At 42.5% G+C, this 22376-nt stretch overlaps 1 protein-coding gene across 2 annotated transcripts in view; it reads left to right on the forward strand.

Annotated features, from left to right (window-relative positions):
• The first annotated feature begins 235 nt into the window (after nt 1-235).
• The window catches only part of LOC126162277 (uncharacterized), a 37765-nt gene continuing 15624 nt past the window's right edge, over nt 236-22376 (forward strand). The window contains exons 1-3 of one of the 2 annotated variants that reach the window (XR_007535048.1): nt 236-373; nt 4486-4710; nt 15928-16044. Coding sequence is in view for 1 of the 2 variants with exons in the window: in XM_049918683.1 (XP_049774640.1) it covers nt 346-373; nt 4486-4710; nt 15928-15989 (315 nt within the window). In the remaining variant the exon portion in view is untranslated. Of the gene's footprint in view, nt 374-4485; nt 4711-15927; nt 16348-22376 lie in introns of those variants that run through there. The other variant, XM_049918683.1, reaches the window with a different exon arrangement.

Below are 22376 nucleotides of genomic sequence, written 5' to 3' on the forward strand. Positions count from 1 at the left end.
CGAGGAAGGACTCGAACCTCCGACGGGGGGAGCCGCACGGACCCTGAGAAGGAGAATGAGACCGCGCGCCTACCACGTGATGCTACATCGAATGAGAAGTATGATAACCCGTCCTCCTAACAAGGTTGTTGAAATAGCGTTGGCAATAAATATGACACATCGAACGATAATGCAGCTTGACAAGGACAAGGAAAGTCAATCTGCTACTTGTTGCTGCAACCACAGTTCCTGGAACGGAAAATCAGAAAGGAAAGGTACGATAACATTCGATGATGTCATCGGGGGTTTAAAAATATATAAATGAAAATGTAAGACCGAGAGCAGTAGTATTTCTTAGCGAGTACAATGAAGGCTGCTCTGTTGTTTGTTGTTGGTAAGTATTGGTAGAATTTACAAATTTTCGTTCACGATTAACTTTTTTTTACCTTTTCTTTGTATAATTCCTGAGGTAGTAATTCGTGTGAAAATCTATTTCTATTCTTGGCGGAGAATTTTTCACTGCCGCAATTAACGACGTAATAAAAATGGGAAACAGTTTTGAGTGTTGAGATGGTTCTAGGAAGATTTTTCCATTTTCTTGTGGTCTCGATCAGTGTTAGCGCATAGATACTCGACGAAAGTGTTCGTGTTGTCTACATCAACAATTTCAGTCGTCTGAGAGTATGTCTCAAGTGATTACGAATGTTAAGCGTCACTGCTTAGTACTTATACACACATGACTAGCTAACTAGGAATTGTAACGAGCAATAGACGGGTGGACTAGTATTGCCACGTGAAGATAAAAATAATGCGAAACAGACTATCCCGCATTTTACAGGATTGCTCGGCGAAAAGGATAACACAAGATACGGAGAGATGAAGGATACCAAACCAATGGAATGACTGAGCTTTGAATACAGGAATTAACGAACGACGATGACAGAAATAATCTCTTACTGTATACTCAGCAATTACTCGCCTATACCATCGATAACTCTAGAGGAATTCCGTTCCACATAAAGAAAAATTCACTTCATGGACGAAATACCATCTAGTCTTAAAAAGAGTAAACGTAAAGGCAGTGAGGGAAACGACACCCATCCTGTTATATCACAGAGTTAGTTATAATCGTAGTAATCTTGTTTCAGTTGCTATTTATCGGATTGACGATAAGGAGGTGAAGTTTCTCCAGTTCTTCTTAAGCTCTCGCACTTACTAACCAAACGCCCCGCTGTTCCTTATGTCTTCTCTGTTTTCTTTGCCTTTTCTTTCGACGCCAGACGGACGAGCTGAACTCGCGAAACTGTTGAGTGAGTATCGCTAAGACAATTCTTTCGTGGAAGAATTCTGTTAACGTGAGAGGTTTCCTAAGATCTGAGACTGGCAACCACTTTCACTGCAACCGGTTTTCTGGGGTCCTTTCCATTTCAGGCCGCTTCGGAAAGTTACTGCCACGTATGTTCTGGTTCCAGTGATGGGTCCCTAATAGTGTAATTGAACAGTAGGGGATATCTTCAAGTTTTTATGCGATTTGGATTATACTCAGTTACTTCAAGGTCAACTTCCAACACCTCCACCAACTGTCGATCCCCTGCAGATTTCAAATGCCCTACAGTCTTGTGACGTTGCAGCATCGCTACAGACTACAGCGCCACTGCACAAAATCTCATGGAGCTACCATCATTACCACTACATCACTTACATACAGCATGTTAAAAGAAAGTAGTCCTTGTTTTGAGAGATGATTTGAGCACAAAAACAAGAAAATATCCTTTGCACATGGTCTTTGAAATGTCTGCAAAAATGGTTCAAATGGCTCTGAGCACTATGGGACTCAACAGCTTAGGTCATAAGTCCCCTAGAACTTAGAACAACTTAAACCTAACTAACCTAAGGACATCACACACACCCATGCCCGAGGCAGGATTCGAACCTGCGACCGTAGCAGTCCCGCGGCTCCGGACTGCAGCGCCAGAACCGCTAGACCACCGCGGCCGGCAAATGTCTGCCTTAAAAGGGATGAGCACTTGTTCTTCTTCACTACCGTGAAACACATCAAGTCTACTTAAGCTGGTTGCTATCTCGAATCATCCACAGAATGCAATAAACTAATAAGTAGAAAAATAAGACCACATTATTTTGTTGTTGAATAGCAGCATATAATCCTCATATTGCGGCTTGACTAAAAAAAATATTTTGTTTGACTTATGTACTTACTTTTCCATAGTATATGGAAACAAGGCTTCTAATCAGAATATCACTGCTTACCGATACAGTATAGAGAGTTACAACAGATCGTTACCACACGAGTGTACCACACGAGTGTTTACTGGGTGCAGCAACGATATAAATGTAAAAGACCTGGAATAATTAAAGTTTTACTGTAGTTAGCCGCAATTTGGTATGCGAGTGTTGTCTGAACGAATTTCGATTGCCGAATAGAATGGTCACATAAATTTGGTAAATAGCCAATCACCCAAAAATTGGACAAGAAAAGTAATGCGGCAAATAAATAAAATGCATTCTCGTGATCTTAAATGTAGAGAACACGTGTGACATGAACACTGAAGACGTCAATCTAGCCGGCAATGATGTTAATTACAATTTTTCAATGACTAGCAACACTATATAGAAACTACACTGTATTACGTAACTCATGAAAATGCTGTCTGTTTGAAAATATGTTAAATCTTGCATAGGACAGGGAAATATTCTTTGCCGGTTGCCTCGCAAATGATGCCGTAAAAACCGTCATTTATGGCAACTATTATATGCGAATCCTAATGTTACGTTGACGTATGCACGTAACGTCATTTACAGAACATAACATAAAATTGTAAAATTTCTGTGACTGTGACATAACCAGCTTACTTTTGTCAATAAATTACAAGTTGCATATGAATCACTTGTAATTTGAACTGCTTTTCTGCCTTACCATAATTGTGCATCACTGTATGAACAAATGTAGATACAACTATTTTTTATTACAATGATTGTTTTATTGAAAATCAGTTGAACTGAATCGAATTTCCTTTAACTATTTCTTTTACTTACTACTTCTGCGAAGCCATGGTTTGAGGGCAGTACGCTGTTCCTGGTTAAAGACCTGAGTCTGTAAAGTTTGTGTTGAACAATGTCCCAAAACTTTACTATTACACTGGCATGCCTATCATAGAGCAATCAAAATACTTGCTAGATCTTACTTTGCGATGTGTTGCTTCTGGCACGATGAAATGCTTATTACGAAATTCGTTACTGGCGGTAGACTCTTCTTGATGAGAGAGCAGCTTGAATAAAATCCTTCATTAATTCCAACATTTTCTTGTAATCGTGTTCTGTGTACATATATGTGCTGGCTTACTTATATTTCGCCTTGCCACATACGTATTATAACACAATTTCCACAACAATTTCCGTTTGGCATTTGCGAGCCAACACACACGTCTGTACCACATAAGAGATGCTTCGCAACTCATCTATGCCCTTAGTTCTAGGACTGCATGCTCTCGCGCCAACGTCTTTATCTTTCCATGAAATATATTCTTTGTAATAGTTCAACATAATTCCCTTGACACTGCCAGCGTATTTAATGCAATTAATATTTTTTTATTCCTTATTTATTCACTCAGAATACATCACCTTTTGATACATTCTAATTAATGACAAAATTCATAAATACATACAGATACAAGAAATGATAATAAACTCGGACGGTAGCTGAAAAATACATGAGACATCGGGTATTACATACGACCTGATTTTGTGAGTCGTCGCTAAAGGACGTGCTCGAAATGGTGTTTGCTATTCACCGTCTGTAATAACAGGCTTCCATTATGCTGGAAATTGCAGAAAAAAACTACAAGCTGTTTACAATACATAGTGGATCTGTTAGAATTAATGTAAGTGCACTTACCCGGAACTGTGAATACGGTTTCAACAACTTCTCACAGCTCTTAAGGTGAGCGTATTAGATCCCATTTGTACTGGACATTTCTCATGGTTTTATCAGAACTGCAACCTCTCAAAATATGCAATACTTTTTGTTTTACACCGTGTACATCGCGAGCAGTAGTGGGCATGTGACACTTCCTCGTCGTACCTTTCATATTATCTTTCCAATTATCGATTTTGTTCCATTAACAGCGATATCTTGAGTTATATCTGCAGTCAGGTACCGAAAACAGTCCCTTGTTTTGGTACAGTTGTCTTAAAACATTCTACATAAATGTAACAAATATGAGGTATTCTCCTACTATAGCTTCCCCAATATCAGCTACATTGGATTTCATGTACAACAGACTACGAGACAATAGAGTACCATTAACATCCAGAAAAAATACATTAGCAAGTCGCTGAGTTGTGGCATGAGTCACCAGAGTTGCATTGCATCTTCGTATTGTAAAGCTAGCATCTGCCAGAGTCGCAGTACCAGGCAGTAGTATCAGAGCGCTAGATGGTGAAGTGGACAAAGTTACGAGCTGTAATACTGTTCATCGTTTTCTACAGCACTGGTCGCAGTTGCAGTGGTCCAAGGACAACAAGAAGAGTCGACCAATGCCACCCTCCAGGTTTTGGCAGAGCCGTCCGCCACCTTCTCGGGTGTGAGCAGACAGGCGGCGCCGCCGTACACGGAAGAAGACAGGGAAACCATTTGTGTCCAGGCAGACAAGAAGTTCTACTTGTATGCTAATTCAGTGAAACTGTATTCTTGCTACAACCTGCTACCGAAGGGTACGTTACTTTAAATAACAAGATTTTCTATTCATAATTGACATGATTTCCACGGACTGTTTAGTATAATATTTCGTGAATTGTTCCAAAGTGAATGTGAGAATATGCGTTACATCAAACCATCTAGGGAAACAGCATATTGTTACCTCCCTGTGAACAATGCAAGATTCTGCACTTTACGAAATTTGCAATCTCATCGAAATCTTCACCAGAACTATTCCAAGCAATTTCCTGCACATATTTAATTCTCTTATTCCATTTACATGTTATACTCTTAAATCTTCTGAATTTTTTAACTTTCTGCAGTTTAGAAACTAAGTTCTTTTGTTTGGATTATGTTGTATAACGCGACATGAAGTTTTCCATAGGTTATAGTCTCAACATTTAGCAAAGAGATATTTTAATGGGCGACGTATGTTAGCACGAGTACCACGTGGTTTACTTTGAAGTAAATATGTTGCTAGCTTTCTACCTAGATCTAGATACAGTAAAGCATTGTAAAATGATAGGCACGGCACACTTTTCATTTCATTTTGTTGAAGGCCAACAGAGGAACTAGTGTACATCAACAATACTTGTTATACGTTCATGAAAAAAATAGAAATAGGATACAAGATTGGCAAAGTTCAAAATTTAGACACCAACCTGTGTGCCTAAGACAGGCGATGATACGCCATATTAGTAATAAACCGCACAAGCATTGTAAAATATTACCCGTATTTGAGGCATTTATAAAGAGCAGCAGCCCACACATAGTATTTGGGAGCCAGTGAAGCGTGAAAGCAGAACTTGGTAAAAGCGAGTTAATTATGTCAGACCAGAATATCGAGGTAGAAGGAGTGAAAAATAGCGTAGTCGTAGTACTAGTTGAGATTTCCTTCAAGTCAGAAATTGTGTCTGTAATGCGTTGATTAGCACGAAAGTAAACCTTATGCGTAAGCCAAAAAGCGCAAGTACACTCCTGGAAATTGAAATAAGAACACCGTGAATTCATTGTCCCTGGAAGGGGAAACTTTATTGACACATTCTTGGGCTCAGATACATCACATGATCACACTGACAGAACCACAGGCACATAGACACAGGCAACAGAGCATGCACAATGTCGGCACTAGTACAGTGTATATCCACCTTTCGCAGCAATGCAGGCTGCTATTCTCCCATGGAGACGATTGTAGAGATGCTGGATGTAGTCCTGTGGAATGGCTTGCCATGCCATTTCCACCTGGCGCCTCAGTTGGACCAGCGTTCGTGCTGGACGTGCAGACCGCGTGAGACGACGCTTCATCCAGTCCCAAACATGCTCAATGGGGGACAGATCCGGAGATCTTGCTGGCCAGGGTAGTTGACTTACACCTTATAGAGCACGTTGGGTGGCACGGGATACATGCGGACGTGCATTGTCCTGTTGGAACAGCAAGTTCCCTTGCCGGTCTAGGAATGGTAGAACGATGGGTTCGATGACGGTTTGGATGTATCGTGCACTATTCAGTGTCCCCTCGACGATCACCAGTGGTGTACGGCCAGTGTAGGAGATCGCTCCCCACACCATGATGCCGGGTGTTGGCCCTGTGTGCCTCGGTCGTATGCAGTCCTGATTGTGGCGCTCACCTGCACGGCGCCAAACACGCATACGACCATCATTGGCACCAAGGCAGAAGCGACTCTCATCGCTGAAGACGACACGTCTCCATTCGTCCCTCCATTCACGTCTGTCGCGACACCACTGGAGGCGGGCTGCACGATGTTGGGGCGTGAGCGGAAGACGGCCTAATGGTGTGCGGGACCGTAGCCCAGCTTCATGGAGACGGTTGCGAATGGTCCTCGCCGATACCCCAGGAGCAACAGTGTCCCTAATTTGCTGGGAAGTGGCGGTGCGGTCCCCTACGGCACTGCGTAGGATCCTACGGTCTTGGCGTGCATCCGTGCGTCGCTGCGGTCCGGTCCCACGTCGACGGGCACATGCACCTTCCGCCGACCACTGGCGACAACATCGATGTGCTGTGGAGACCTCACGCCCCACGTGTTGAGCAATTCGGCGGTACGTCCACCCGGCCTCCCGCATGCCCACTATACGCCCTCGCTCAAAGTCCGTCAACTGCACATACGGTTCACGTGCACGCTGTCGCGGCATGCTACCAGTGTTAAAGACTGCGATGGAGGTCCGTATGCCACGGCAAACTGGCTGACACTGACGGCGGCGATGCACAAATGCTGCGCAGCTAGCGCCATTCGACGGGCAACACCGCGGTTCCTGGTGTGTCCGCTGTGCCGTGCGTGTGATCATTGCTTGTACAGCCCTCTTGCAGTGTCCGGAGCAAGTACGGTTGGTCTGACACACCGGTGTCAATGTGTTCTTTTTTCCATTTCCAGGAGTGTATATCCTTCCAATGGCTTATAGACTCGCCTGTAGAAGTAACTTCAAATGAAAAATTAATTCATGTGTACGTGTTCTTCGAAGTTGTGTCGAGTATTTAGAGACCTAAGTAGTCATAAGAATACCAACAATCTTCCTTAGTAATCGTTTGTGTAAAAGCATCGTAGAACAGATACTATTGAACTAACAAGTGGCAGATGTAGACAAACAGATATGAGCACATATTGAGCTGTACCATTGCCTTACCGTTCCTGAAGTGCTCGTAGCATAATGAATATGAAGATGGATGTGTGTACAAATCAAGCGAAGAAATTTACATATGTAGTGAATTTGTTACAACACAACCACGATATTATTGCACTTAGCTTAACGTGGCCGCCACCGGAAAGAGGCGGTGACCTTACAGTAAACAAGAACAGGGATGGCTAAGGAAAACGCATTTCAGCACAGCTGTGCGTATACTGTCAAGTGGTTCGTAATGTCCTCTTGAAATATTACGATAAAATCTCGCGATAAGCAGACCGAAGCGCCATCACTCCTAGGAACAATAATGTTACCGTCGACTAAGGTCACCTCACATCACAAAACTGTCAGTCAACTTCGACAGGGATCGTACAGAGCAATAGTGGCACAAGACACAGATAATAATTCCTAAAACTCTAGTAAAATCGGAATCTTCTAGACCAGATGAAGATGAGAGGGCTCACCATTACATATCTTTGACTCTCTCTCTCCAAACTACTAAAATTTTGGATACCTTGTGCTTTTCACAAATAGTATCGTGCGCAATGGATTGAGGTTACGGAGCATTCATTGTTTATATACTTCTCAGAGTCTGTAACTGAACAACAGGCTAACACAGACGCCGAAGCTTTCGATTAGTATGTGCCATGCCATTGCAAAATACAGCTGATATTCAATCACGTCTGGACAGAGTACCGGTCGGTGCATAAGCTGACATGATGAGGAATACGATGATGGTATTTTTAGAGGGCACAAATTGGCGGTTGTTATTCAGCATGCCATTCCCAGAAGAGGTGTATTGTGAACGCTGTAGACTACACTATAAGAAGGCAAATAAAGCTGTATATTTAAAAGAGCCGATTGAACACGGTTCCTCTTACTCAAGCACTGCGAATACTTTTGTGTGCTGCCAGTTTCTGCACAGACGATCAAAATGTGAATTAACTCCTTTATCCAATGGTAATGTTTCCGTTATCTACACGGCATGTCTCGCTATGAGAAAAAGCAGACTTGTCGAGAGCACGGATCCTCAGCCTTGTAGCGTATGTTAGAAATCAAGCTGGTTCTTTAGATACATCATGATGATCTCATTATCTCATTGTGGACAACGTCTAACTTTATGTATGTCTGCCTTGCTAGTCCATATACAGGGCAGTCGCGTCCAAGACAGAACCGAAGAAATGCAATGTAAAGCTGCAGGACTTGAGAGCTGTAGGCACTAAGGCACTTTATGATTTTATGTGCTTCCTGGCACCTTGCTTTCACTTCCCTGACATGTTCCAGACATCTCCATTTATCACCAAAAAGCTGGCACAGTTATGTAACTGATTTGCTACAGTAATCTAGAGAAAAAATGTTTCAGTTCAGTTAAAAAGACAATATGAAGAATTATAGTCTATAAAATTGTTTCTCTACAAACATTTAGACATAGTGTCAAGCTGAGACTTCATGACGAACAGAAAATTGAGAAATAAGCCACGAACAGGGAGCACTAAACTGGATTTCTTTTGACTCGTCTGTCTTCTGACTGGTTCGTTGTGATCCACCACCATTTCCTCTCCTTTGTCCAACTTTTCATCACAGAGTAGCACTTTCAACCTATGTCCTCAGTTATTTGCTGAACGTATCCCAAACTTTGTCTCCACCTACATTTTATACCTTCTACAGCTCCCTCCAATAACATAAGAGTTATTCTCTGATGTCTTAGCAGATGTTCTATCATATCGTTGTTTTTATTTTCAGTGTTTCCCATACATTCCTTTATTCGCATATTCTGGGGAGAACCCCATAATGTCTTACTTTATCAGACCACCTAATTTTCAACATTCTTCAGTAGCACCACATCACAAATGCTTACATTCCCTTCTGTTCCGGTTTTCTCACAGTCCAGCTCTCACTGCTACATAATGCTGTGCTCCAACCGTACTTTCTCAGAAATTTCTTCCCTAAACTAACACCTGAAACTGGGAGATTTTTGGCTAAGAATGCCCTTTTATCAGCGCTAGTCTCCTTCTTATGTCCCCATTCTCTAGTCCGTCATGTGTTTTTTGCTGATTGATTAGCAAAATTCCTTCACTCCATCTCAATCGTGATAGCCAGTTAAGTTTCCGACTGTTCTCTTTTCTGCTACTTCTTTTTACTTTCGCCTCTCTGCGACTTACTGTCAATCCATATTCTGCATTCATTAGACCGTTGGTTCCATTCAACAGTTCCTATAATTCTTCATCATTTTAAATGAGGATAGCAATGTCGTCAGGTAATCTTATTATTTATATCCTGTCAGCATAAATTTTAATCCCACGCATGAACCTTCCTTTTATTTCCGTTTTGCGTCTTGAACAGATGGTATGAAAGATTACCCCTTCCTCTTACAGCCTCTTCAATCACAGAGTTTTGTTCCTCGTCTACCATTCTTACTGTTCTTGTAATTGTATATTACCATATTTCCTTGTAGCTTAACCCTTTCTTTCTCAGGATTTGAAGCATCTTCCAGCGTTTAACATGTCGAACGCTTTTACCACGTTGACAAATCCTACGAACATGTCTTAATTTTTCTTCGAGCTTGCCTCTGTTGTCAACCACAATCTCAGAACTGTCATATTTACCATTCCTAAATGCACACTGACCGTAATCTAACATACACTCCTGGAAATTGAAATAAGAACACCGTGAATTCATTGTCCCAGGAAGGGGAAACTTTATTGACACATTCCTGGGGTCAGATACATCACATGATCACACTGACAGAACCACAGGCACATAGACACAGGCAACAGAGCATGCACAATGTCGGCACTAGTACAGTGTATATCCACCTTTCGCAGCAATGCAGGCTGCTATTCTCCCATGGAGACGATCGTAGAGATGCTGGATGTAGTCCTGTGGAACGGCTTGCCATGCCATTTCCACCTGGCGCCTCAGTTGGACCAGCGTTCGTGCTGGACGTGCAGACCGCGTGAGACGACGCTTCATCCAGTCCCAAACATGCTCAATGGGGGACAGATCCGGAGATCTTGCTGGCCAGGATGGTTGACTTACACCTTCTCCAGCACGTTGGGTGGCACGGGATACATGCGGACGTGCATTGTCCTGTTGGAACAGCACGTTCCCTTGCCGGTCTAGGAATGGTAGAACGATGGGTTCGATGACGGTTTGGATGTACCGTGCACTATTCAGTGTCCCCTCGACGATCACCAGTGGTGTACGGCCAGTGTAGGAGATCGCTCCCCACACCATGATGCTGGGTGTTGGCCCTGTGTGCCTCGGTCGTATGCAGTCCTGATTGTGGCGCTCACCTGCACGGCGCCAAACATGCGTACGACCATCATTGGCACCAAGGCAGAAGCGACTCTCATCGCTGAAGACGACACGTCTCCATTCGTCCCTCCATTCACGCCTGTCGCGACACCACTGGAGGCGGGCTGCAAGATGTTGGGGCGTGAGCGGAAGATGGCCTAACGGTGTGCGGGACCGTAGCCCAGCGTCATGGAGACGGTTGCGAATGGTCCTCGCCGATACCCCAGGAGCAACAGTGTCCCTAATTTGCTGGGAAGTGGCGGTGCGGTCCCCTACGGCATTGCGTAGGATCCTACGGTCTTGGCGTGCATCCGTGCGTCGCTGCGGTCCAGTCCCAGGTCGACGGGCACGTGCACCTTCCGCCGACCACTGGCGACAACATCGATGTACTGTGGAGACCTCACGCCCCACGTGTTGAGCAATTCGGCGGTACGTCCACCCGGCCTCCCGCATGCCCACTATACGCCCTCGCTCAAAGTCCGTCAACTGCACATACGGTTCACGTGCACGCTGTCGCGGCATGCTACCAGTGTTAAAGACTGCTATGGAGCTCCGTATGCCACGGCAAACTGGCTGACACTGACGGCGGCGGTGCACAAATGCTGCGCAGCTAGAGCCATTCGACGGCCAACACCGCGGTTCCTGGTGTGTCCGCTGTGCCGTGCGTGTGATCATTGCTTGTACAGTCCTCTCGCAGTGTCCGGAGCAAGTATGGTGGGTCTGACACACCGGTGTCAATGTGTTCTTTTTTCCATTTCCAGGAGTGTACTTTCAGTCTACTTTTACACTCTTCTGTATATTACTCCTGTCAGCTACTTGAGTGTATGAGCATATATGCTGATTGTGTGACAATTGCAGCACTTGTCGACTGTAACAATCTTGGGAACTGTTCGGACTTTTTTTTTTCGGAAAGTCTGACGGTATATCACCAGTCTCCTTATAATACTAGTACATATCAACTAGATTCTGATATAATTTTATCTATCCCTTCTGCCTCATCTGATTTACGTCTTCCAAGGCCATTATAATTTCTAGTATTCTATCCCCTAAGCCTTCCCTATCGACTTCTGTTCCTTTTCCTGTTCCGTTATCACGTGAGTCGTCCTGCTCATAGATGCCCTTTGCGTACTCTTTCCATCTACCCGCTGTCTCCTCTTCATTTAACAGTAGAATTCCTGTTGCACTCGTATTGTTGCCGCGTTTCTTTTATTTCAGGGAAAGTTGTTTTTACTTTTCTATAGATTGAGTCAATCCTTCCGTCAAAGTTGAGTCAATCGTTCCGACAAACTTTACATTTTTTGATTTCTTCACCTTTTTCTTAGGCATTTTGCCTTAGCTTGCGTGCATACTCTATTTGGCTCATTCCTAAGTGACTTGTATTTCTCAGTTTCACTGAAAGGATTTTTAATTCTTTCTTTCGTCGATCAGCGGAAGTATTTCTCTTCTTATCCACTGTTTCTTCGCATTTATCTTCCTTTTACCTACGTTTCTCTCTTCAAATTTTGCGACTGCCCCTTTCAGAGGTGTCCATTACTCTTCAGCTGCACTACCTAGTGAGATATTCATTATGGCTGTATCTATAGCCTCAAACAACTTCAGAGGTGTCCCTTCACTCCTTACTACTTCTGAATGTCACTTACTTGTGCACTGATTCCTCCTGACCTGTCTCTTCAAATTTAGCCAACTCATCGACATTATTACGCTTTACAATCCAATATTTGAATTCGAAATATCTGCCTGATCATGACCTAATTTAACTGAAATTTTCATGTATCTCGCAGCCTTCTCAAAGTTTAACTCCTCCTTGTGTGATTCTTGTACAGTCTTTACGTTATTAAACCTACTGCAGAACATATTAGTCTTTCTCCGGTCTCGTTCCTACTACCAAGCTCATTTTTAACCGCCTTCCTGCACAACCACTTTCCAATCCCCCATGACTATAAGATTTTCATATACCTTTACATACTGAATTACCAGATAAATCCTAATATACTTTCTCTACCTCTTCATCTGCTTGCGATGAAGCATGCATATCGAAACTATTGTTATCAGCGTTGGTTTGCTGTTGAATCTGATGAGAGCAATCCTATCAGTGAAATGTTCGCAGTAACTCACTCATTGTCCTACCATCCCATTCATAATAAATTCTAATCCAGCAATACTATTTTCTGCATCTTTTCATATTACTGTACACTCATCTGACCAGAAAGCGTATGTCCTCTTCCAATTTCACATCAGTGACGCCCACTGTTCATTAACGCGCCTTAGCATTTCCGTTTCCAGATTTTCTAGCTTCTTTACCACGTTGAATCTTCTGCCATTCCACGTCCAGATTCGTGGAACGTTATTCTTTCTTTGGTTTTTCAATCACTTGTCAAGGTCTCCTCTCATTTCGGAGTCCCCTCCCAGAGATCTGAGCGCGGTACTTGTTAGGAATCTTTTCCCAATCTTTCTCAGTTACAGGCCACATGTCTTGCTGATACGCATTATCAGTTCTTAATGCAGAGGTTACTATTGTCTTCTGCATCATCATGCCACTCAACGTTACTGAGCCTTCCGCCTTGTAGGGGCAGTTTGGCACTCTAAGGGAAAGGGAGAGTTCTGAAGTTCTGTCGGGACCTCCGCTCTGTTTGACAAAGCCGTTCGGGAAGGTGAGGGTGACTTTACGCTGGAAGTCTTCGGCCGCTATTGCTGAAGATTTTTAATCCAAATTTAAGCAGATCGAATACCGAACGAGGAAATTTTGGAATATTAATGAAAGATGATACACCTAGTCCATGGGTGCATACCTGAAATTATAGTTGTGGACTTTATGATGTTAATGGCGATGTCAAAAGCTTCCACTTGGTACAGCTTTTATTTTAAGAAAACTATCCCACAGCACGCGTCAGAAGCTACAGAGAAAATAACTTCTGTTCATTAAGAGCAATGCGAGAAGGTGAAAGCTCCGCGTATTTCTCACTCATGAGTATGAATGGATGGCTGTATTCCTTTCCTTATTCAACTTAAAACTCAGCTTCTTCTTCTCTGCAGCTTCACAAGTCTATGACTGAAAGACATACCCCCAACTCAAAGCATATGTGACTTTTCCTCTAGAACTCCATCAACTTATGTCATTACATTGTGTACATTCGCAATATAGTCATTCTTTCTGCTATATCTCTGTGCCTATGTTCATTGTGTCGCACTATGCCACCACATTTGTAATTGAATGAACAATTTTTTAAGTGCAGATCCACCTATAGTGGACGTTCTCGCAGTTCTGTACTTTTTGTCATGTTTGGCACTTGGTGACCTATTTTCGAGTCGACGAGAAGGATATTTTTCTTCGTCGATTAACAGATTTACGTGTTCTATCCAAACTGTTAGAACCTTTACGTACACATAATACTGACAAATTATCAAACGAATCTTATATTACTGTAAAAATTTTCTGTATTAAGTGTCGTTTTATATTATATTCTCCCAGAGACGCTTGACTGGGATTACTATCTACCTCTCCTTTCTTATTTGGGTATTTTTATCTCTTCTGCTCAAACAACCCGCTTTGAGAATTGCTAGATTGAGAAACGGAAAACAACGTTATTTTCTCAATCACCGATGGGTCGATACAGTCCATCAGGACAAAATACCGATTTTCTGCTGAAGGTCTCGCGTATGACAAGTTTTCAGAGGTCGCCTCAGCTTTCATCAGACTCTTGGGAACGTACCACGCCTGTAGACTGCTTATTCTTACTTTGTTCAAATTTATGGTTAGGGCCCATCTTGCAAGCTGCGCAGTTAAGCCGAGATGTCCGTCTTGTGTGACATACAACGTGTCTCCTGCAGCACAATTGTAGTCGTTGAGGCACGCTCAGAACTTATGTCAACTGATGACTCGCGGCGCTAGCGAGCAACCACCTGGGTAACCCCGAGACCGTCACACCCGTACCCTGCCATTACTGGTTGAGCCACCGAGGGAAGCAATCGAGTTTAGACTTGCAGCACAGACAGACTAGGGAAATACTTTGTGGCAGTAGCATAGGCTCATTTTTGGCCAGCACGATTACTTTGAATCAAATATGGGGCCCAAAAACTCCACGGAACATTTGAAATGTAAGACTGTGTCCATCAGTTGCAGGTCACGTAAGTTAGAAAACAATGAGAAGTCTTAAGATCAAGACGTACACACACACAAACACACACACACACACACACACGCACACACTCACACACACACACACACACACACACACACACACACACACATACACACGCACACACACATATACACCTCTGTATTTCATATGTCAAATATAATATATCCTCTTTAAGTACGTATCCGTTCAGTAACTAATTTTTTTCAAAAATTCTTACAAATTTATCATCAAATGTTTTCGTCCGTCCACAGTGAATATACTGAACTGGGTGGGCGAGCGTGCGGACGGGGGAATATCGTGGCTGCGCTGCACGCGTAGAACAGAGTATCCGCTTCGCATTGCTTCACGTTGGATCATTTCAGGGCGGTCTAAGACTGTCGCTCTCGCATCAGATCTTTCACGTTCGGAAAGGCGTTACGGTTATAAGGGACTGTCGGCGCTCAAAACTCCCCAAGTCCCAAATGCCGGGTTCGCCAAATCCTTTCCCTGTATCCGAAACTAATGCGCTGAGGTGATGATTTGTCATGTCACAGGACAGATATCTGGGTTATTGAATGCCGCGCACATGAGCAGCAATTACCCACTTTGAAGAACTTCGTTCCAGTAACATCGTAACTCTCTCTAAATGCACCAAGCTTGATTTACTTGCGTGGTCCATCTGCTAAAGAGCCGTCTACTATAATGCCAGTAAGGATAGGATATCGCTAACACAGGGCACTTATCAGCAGTTAGGACACTTGGTCCAGTTTCACGTACTCGTAACAACAGTCACCGCCTGTTAAAACATGTCTTCGTAAAAATAGTGTCGAGATCGGACAAGGGACTTCACAGGTCATTGAAGGAAAGCTTATTCAAAACGCATGGACAAAAAAAGGTAGTTCCTGTTCTGGGGAGGTGCTAAATGAATACGACACCCCGACGACCTATCACTCCTACACGTGGAAACGACACTCTGTAGCGCATCTGTTACCAGAGGTCTCCCACATTCTCACTGTTATGTGACCGTAACATAACCTTTTCATAGTGATGAAAATGAAAGTCATGAAATGTAAAAAAGGCGAAAACCTATCACAGTGTTATCAGCAGTAAATCTCAAATAGTGTATAAGTCTATTCATAGTTTCTGACTCTAATAAAACATATTTCCTTCTGTTTGTTGTAGTTTACGTGGTGAAACCAAAGAGTCTATGTAGCACAAATCTGTCAGACTGTCCCAAGAACTAGGACTATTGCAAGTCCGTTGTCCCAGCTTGAGGAGACTGACTCGTCTACGATTGGGTGAAGACCAGATGGCTGGCCTGCTGACTGAAGACATCTACAATATTCTGAGAAAGCAAGAAATCCCAAGAGCGACAGAACTTACCACTTTTTCTAGCAACAAGAACTGGAGGAATCGACTAATCCTGTTTCATGATAGTTTCTGATTGCTTCACGACATGCAATAAATCACACCAGCATTTCATTTAGGCGAGAAACTGACCCCAAAAACATGTATTTAAAAACATGGTTTTCCCTATTTTTTATCTTTCTGTTGGCCTTGTAATACTTTTATACTGACGCAATAAAACTGTAGTTTCATGTCGTCAACTGTTATCATTCTGTCGTTGAATACATTTCCTTATCTGCAGCTTCACATAATTTTTGGCAAATTATGACTGTATATTAATCATACAAAACGCAAATCATTCATTCATGCTAATCTCGTACCATGCCAATACCCAATTCCCGCCCTGAAACGTTGACTGGAAATACGACACCGGTAGACACAGCAGAGACTTAACAACTGACACTGTGGCTTGTCCTTGTCTTTCCTGGATAAAGCGTGAAATACTTGCAGCACAGAATACATGGTGTCTTCTCTGTCAGCTCTGTCTGGCGGCTCAAAGCGAAAAGCAAAACAGTTTTATTGCAAGCTATTATGCAAATGGGTCTGTGAAATACCATGCTAAGATGCAAGTTTGCATTATCGCTGTAAAAAAAGTGATCATGTACCGTCTCAATCGCTCTCTCTTCTAGACTGAAACATAAATCACAAGGTGTGCTAAATATTTATGCCAGGAATTATGCATGTGAGAAATCTAAAAGCTTTCGAAATAGAATAAACTTTATTATCAATTTTCATCTTCATTCTCCAGTCTACATACTTATATCTCATCATTATCACCATAGCGACGAACAAATTTCTCTGAACAAGAGACCGGTTTCTTGATACCGCCATTGTAGAATGCCTGACTTCGTTAAAAGAGCCACAATGTTACCTCTGCCTGCACTGCTTCGTCATTGTCAATGTGAAATCACTGAAAGTGTTCTTCAAGCTCTGGAACCAAATGAAAATCGAATGGGGCCAAGCCGGGAGCGTATGGAGGATGAACGATGATTTGAGTCTAAGGTGTCCGACTGTTACAGATATCCTCATGGTAAAAGAAAGTGTGCTCCAAGGTGTCCGACTGTCACAGATATCCTCATGCCAAAAGAAAGTGTGCTCCATGTTTGGAAGAACTCTTCCAATTCGTGTTTTCAGTTTTATGGAGGATTACAAAACGCTGCTTCTCACTCGCCGGCATAGCTATGTAGCACACAGCCATTCTACACGCTGCGTTTAGGGGACCACTACCAGGAAAGGATTGCAACTTGGGGCAGAGAAACGTAAAAGTCGACTAACTAACATGCGTGGCATGTAATACAGCAACTGGTACTCTGAACACAATATAAAGTCCGTAAGCATACCTTTTAACACGCCATCGTACATCACTTCTTTATCAGTAATATATTATTTCTTATCAAGTGCGGAACCATTTTGCACAGTAACTGTTAATTTCATTGATTGAAGTGATTTTTCGATTTACAGACACTGACTTATGAATATCAGTTATTAACAGCATAAATTTAGTGAACAAACACATAAACCTATAACCCTACATGTACCATAAGCAACTGGAAACATATCACACTTGTTTTCAAACCTACTGTTTGCAACCTCATGCCTTTGTCCCTCGCAGTCATATTATCCAGTGAAGTTTCGTTCGGTTTTATATATACACCAAACCACTATTTAAGAGTGGTGATTCCACTGAGAATCACTGGGGTAAATATTACACCAATCTCAATTTCTTCTCATATCTTCAATGTAGCACGCCAGACATTGGGAATGTGACTTACGTTGGAACAGCTGTAATGTATGTTTTCATGTTAGTTCATTAAATATTATTAATATACTCCGTGTAAATTTCTTGGGTTCTTCACGACCCCAGTAGTACGCAGTGAAACAAACATATCTGGGTAAAACGAGCTCAAGTCGACAAGCCACCACAAAATAAAAACAATTGGGAATTAAAAATGATCAGTTTTATGTTTTATAATTTCTGATAACCAGCAATTAGAGACGAAGAACGCAAGAGAACAGTTATTTCGCTTGACAGAGCAAATGGAAGGCTACACCATCGCTAACAGGAAGGAAAAACTTCGTGAATGGCGCTAACACGATACAGTCTATTACAATGCCCCTAACTGTACCGGAATTTATTTATTGGGTAAGAAAGACCATTGCCATTGTAGTTCTTCTCGATTCGTTATTGGTAAAGTTTTCCTTCCTTTTTTTCACATACCGGGTATCGAACCCAGGTCGGATGACATTTAGATTACTAATTGAAGACGCCACCCCTAGATCAGAGGTGCATTTTCGTTTTCGAATACACTTGTGTAAACCTGATGCAAAAGTTTGTTATTTAAATCGTTATCGATGGAATAGCATGCTATCCAGAAACATAGTCGTAAAGAAGTCCTCGATGTTTACTTGAGATTCGGAAAAAATGGCATAGATTGAGAGGAAAATGTCGTATACAGTTATGTCCAACTAACATGAGTACAATGCGTGTTTTTGGATCTTTTATCGAACTCACCTGGGTCTGATCACCAGAAGAATTCAGAAACGTTGTGCTAGCTGCGTAAAAGTCGTCGAAGCCCATACAAAGTGTGCAGAAATATTAAGGAAACTTAAGAGTCACAGAAAATTTTTCTAAATAGCCGTTGGTTAAACGTAGGGAAATAAAAGGTTATTCGTACAAAATGGCGGAAACGCATCGCTGTAATGAATCAAGTATGTCCACCCACGTCATAACGCTAAAAGCTACAATCTGGAACTCGGCCAGGAGGGGCCAGAATTTTCCTTCTAGCGTTATGTGTGGCGATTAGACAACCATGAGTCATGTCACCGACAAATTTTTGCGATTTTGAGAGATGTAGTTACGAGGACTGTTGGGGAATCTTCGAAGTCACGTTATGATCTTCATTGAAAAGAACGTGTTGTTGTGCAATAAACGCACCTTAAATACATGGCCACCAGTTTTTTGCTAAGCTTTGTCTCGGTGACTGATTATTGACACTATGTCCCACTGGAATTGCACTGCAAACGGGTGAAAATGAAGTAGTGATCTGCAGACCAAAGGTCTAAAGCGCGATAGCAGAATGCGCCACCGTACTGACTTGCTGATGTGTATTGCTGTGATGGACGTAATGTAGACAATGGAATAACTCCGATTCCTGCATGCCTCCATGGTATAACATGTTTAAGATCCTAACAAGAGAAGAGAAACGGTAAGTCCAAAGCATATTCTCTTTAAGTTTGTTGCCACTGATTCAGAAAACCAAACAAATAACAATGGTGCGAACTGCCCTTTTCATGCACAGGAGAGTTATTTTTCAATATTTTTTTTTTTACCTTGAAGGATACAGAAAGGCAGAGATTCAGCCCTCTGGAGAATACGGACATTTTCGGGCGAGTACCAGTTAACTGAGAGTCAGACAGAGGGGTTTCCAATATTTTTGAACACGTTTAATGCTCTAAAGCGTGCTGCTCATATAAGAAACAACGAAGATGTCAAAGTCGGCAGCCAAATATCAGGCAAAGTGGTAATGGACCGGAGGAATTATTAACTGCATATATTTTTGGGATGTAACTTACAATTCCGACAATCGCTCTGCTACACAAAGGTGAATTTTAAGAATATCTGGAGCAGGACGCAGGGAAAAGAAACAATTTCCACTTTAATCCCTAGATAATAACGCTCAGACAGAGGCACGGAAATCTCACGGGATATAAGGAAGGGATAGATACTTTATTTGAGATTCTATAATGAAAGACAAGATCACCAGTCACTTTAATTTTTGCACAATTTCCTTGGACTTTAACCATACCGCGACAGACTCACACTTATTTATTTTACGGGGATTCCTGGTCCTAACAACAATGGACATATTTTATGTGAAATAGGACTGACCCATGATCCGGTTGTACACCTCGTTTTCTTGAAAGATGTGATAAGCAATAATATCTCTGCTATTAAAGGCTCCAGTCCTGCATTGGCCTACACTGTATTTCCAGGATACGGTGTATCTGTTTACCTATTTGTAATTTTAGATGGTTGACGTGTTCTGGTAACCCCCCATGATACAGCCAAATTGGTTCAACTGCTTCAAATGGCACTATGGGACCTAACATTTGAGGTCATCGGTCCCCTAGAACTTAGAACTACTTAAACCTAACTAACCTAAAGACATCACACCCATTCATGCCTGAGGCAGGATTCGAACCTGCGACCGTAGCAGTCACGTGGTTCCAGACTGAAGTGCCTAGAGCCGCGCGGCCACTACAGGCGGCTACAGTCAAATACCGGGTAACATGATAGTGGTGAATAGGAAGTCTGATTTGCAAGGCGATTTTAGCTGTCGGGCTGCTCTAGTTCTTGGATGGGTGACCATCGGTCTGCCGAGCGGTGCTGGCAAGCAGGGTGGACTCAGCCCTTGTGAGACAATCCGAGGAGTTACTTGATTGAGAAGTGGCGGCTCCGGTCTCGTAAACTGACATACGACCGGGAGAGCTGTGTGCTGACCACGTGCCCTCCATATCCGCATCCAGTGGCGCCTGTGGGCTGAGGATCACACGCGGCCGGTCGGTATCGTTGGGCCTTGCAAGGCCTGTTCGGACGGAGGGAGTTCGGAGGGAGTGGTACTATTACGAGTGCTATGGGAATTCAACTGTTAAATGCAGAGGTGGAAGCGGATGGGTCGAAAGAGTACACTGAAATGAGTAAGTGTCAAATGAGGTGATAGTAGGAGAAACGGGAGACGATATAGAAGAGACAGAGAATCCAGTATTGGAATCAGAATTTAAAAAAGCTTTCTAAGTCTTAAAATCAAATAAGACAGAGGTTATAGATAACATTCTAAAATCGTTGGGGGCACAAGATGACCGTCAATGTTGGTGTAGGATGTCTTAGACTTTCTATATATCATCAGACTTTCAGAGAAACAACATAAACACAATTCCGAACGTCGCAAGAGTTGCCAAGTGCCAGAATAATCGCACAATCAGCTAACAGGTAATCGCACCAAAGTTGCTGACAAAAATTATATGTAGAGAAACGGGAAAGAAAATTGTGGATGCGTTGAATGACGACCGGTTTGACTTTAGAAAGATAAAAGCGTGGAAGGGACAGTTCTGACGCAGTTAATAATGGAAACAAGTCTAGAGAAAAATCAGAACACTTTCACAAGATCTGCCGAGGTGGAGATGTGTTCGACATATCAGTTGGTGCTAGATGTTGGAGGTTACGAGAAAAATAAGGGTAAGCTGTACGTAAAGACAGGTAATATATAAATGTAGAAGTGCCAGGAGGTAAAAATAAGAGTCGAAGACCGCAAATTGCTGACTTGAGAGTAAATCGAAGAAGGACGGAAGTAATAGAAGTAGAAGAAATGAGAACAACGAGCTACTTAAGACGAGGTTTGGAGATCACGAAGTAAACGAAGTTAAGGAACTCTGGTTGCAACTGGTGTCAGAGAAACATGAAAGTCGGCCGACTAACATGCATGGAATACAGCAGCCGGTATTGGGAAAACAATAGTCCGTGGGCATGCCTTTTTCGCACGCCCTCGCACATCACGTCATTATCAGCAATATATTATTTCTTATCAAATGCGAAACAATTTTCCACAATAACTATTAATTTGATTTGTTACAGTGATTTTTCGATTAATAAACTCTGACTTACGAATCTCAGTTACAAACAGCTTTAAGCAAGTGAACAAGTATACAGGGTGGCCCATTGATCGTGACTGGGCCAAATATCTCACGAAATAAGCATCAAACGAAAAAACTACAAACAACGAAACTCGTCAAGCCTGAAGTAGGAAACCAGATGGGGCTATGGTTGGCCCGCTAGATGGCGTTGCATTATGTCAAACGGATATCAACTGCGTTTTTTTTTAATAGGAACCCCCATTTTTTTATTATATATTCGTGTAGTACGTAAAGAAATATGAATGTTTTAGTTGGACCACTTTTTTCACTTTGTGATAGATGGCGCTGTAATAGTCACAAACATATGGCTCACAATTTTAGACGAACCGTTGGCAACAGGTAGGTTTTTTAAATTAAAAAGCAGAACGTAGATACGATTGAACATTTTATTTCGGTTCTTCTAATGTCATACATGAACCTTTGTTAACTTATCATTTTGGCAATACGTGCAACGATATTCCTCTCAACAGCGAGTAGTTCGCCTTCCGTAATGTACACACATGCATTGACAATGCGCTGACGCATGTTGTCAG

Source organism: Schistocerca cancellata, chromosome 2 (assembly GCF_023864275.1).
Source record: "Schistocerca cancellata isolate TAMUIC-IGC-003103 chromosome 2, iqSchCanc2.1, whole genome shotgun sequence".
Lineage (NCBI taxonomy): Eukaryota > Metazoa > Arthropoda > Insecta > Orthoptera > Acrididae > Schistocerca > Schistocerca cancellata.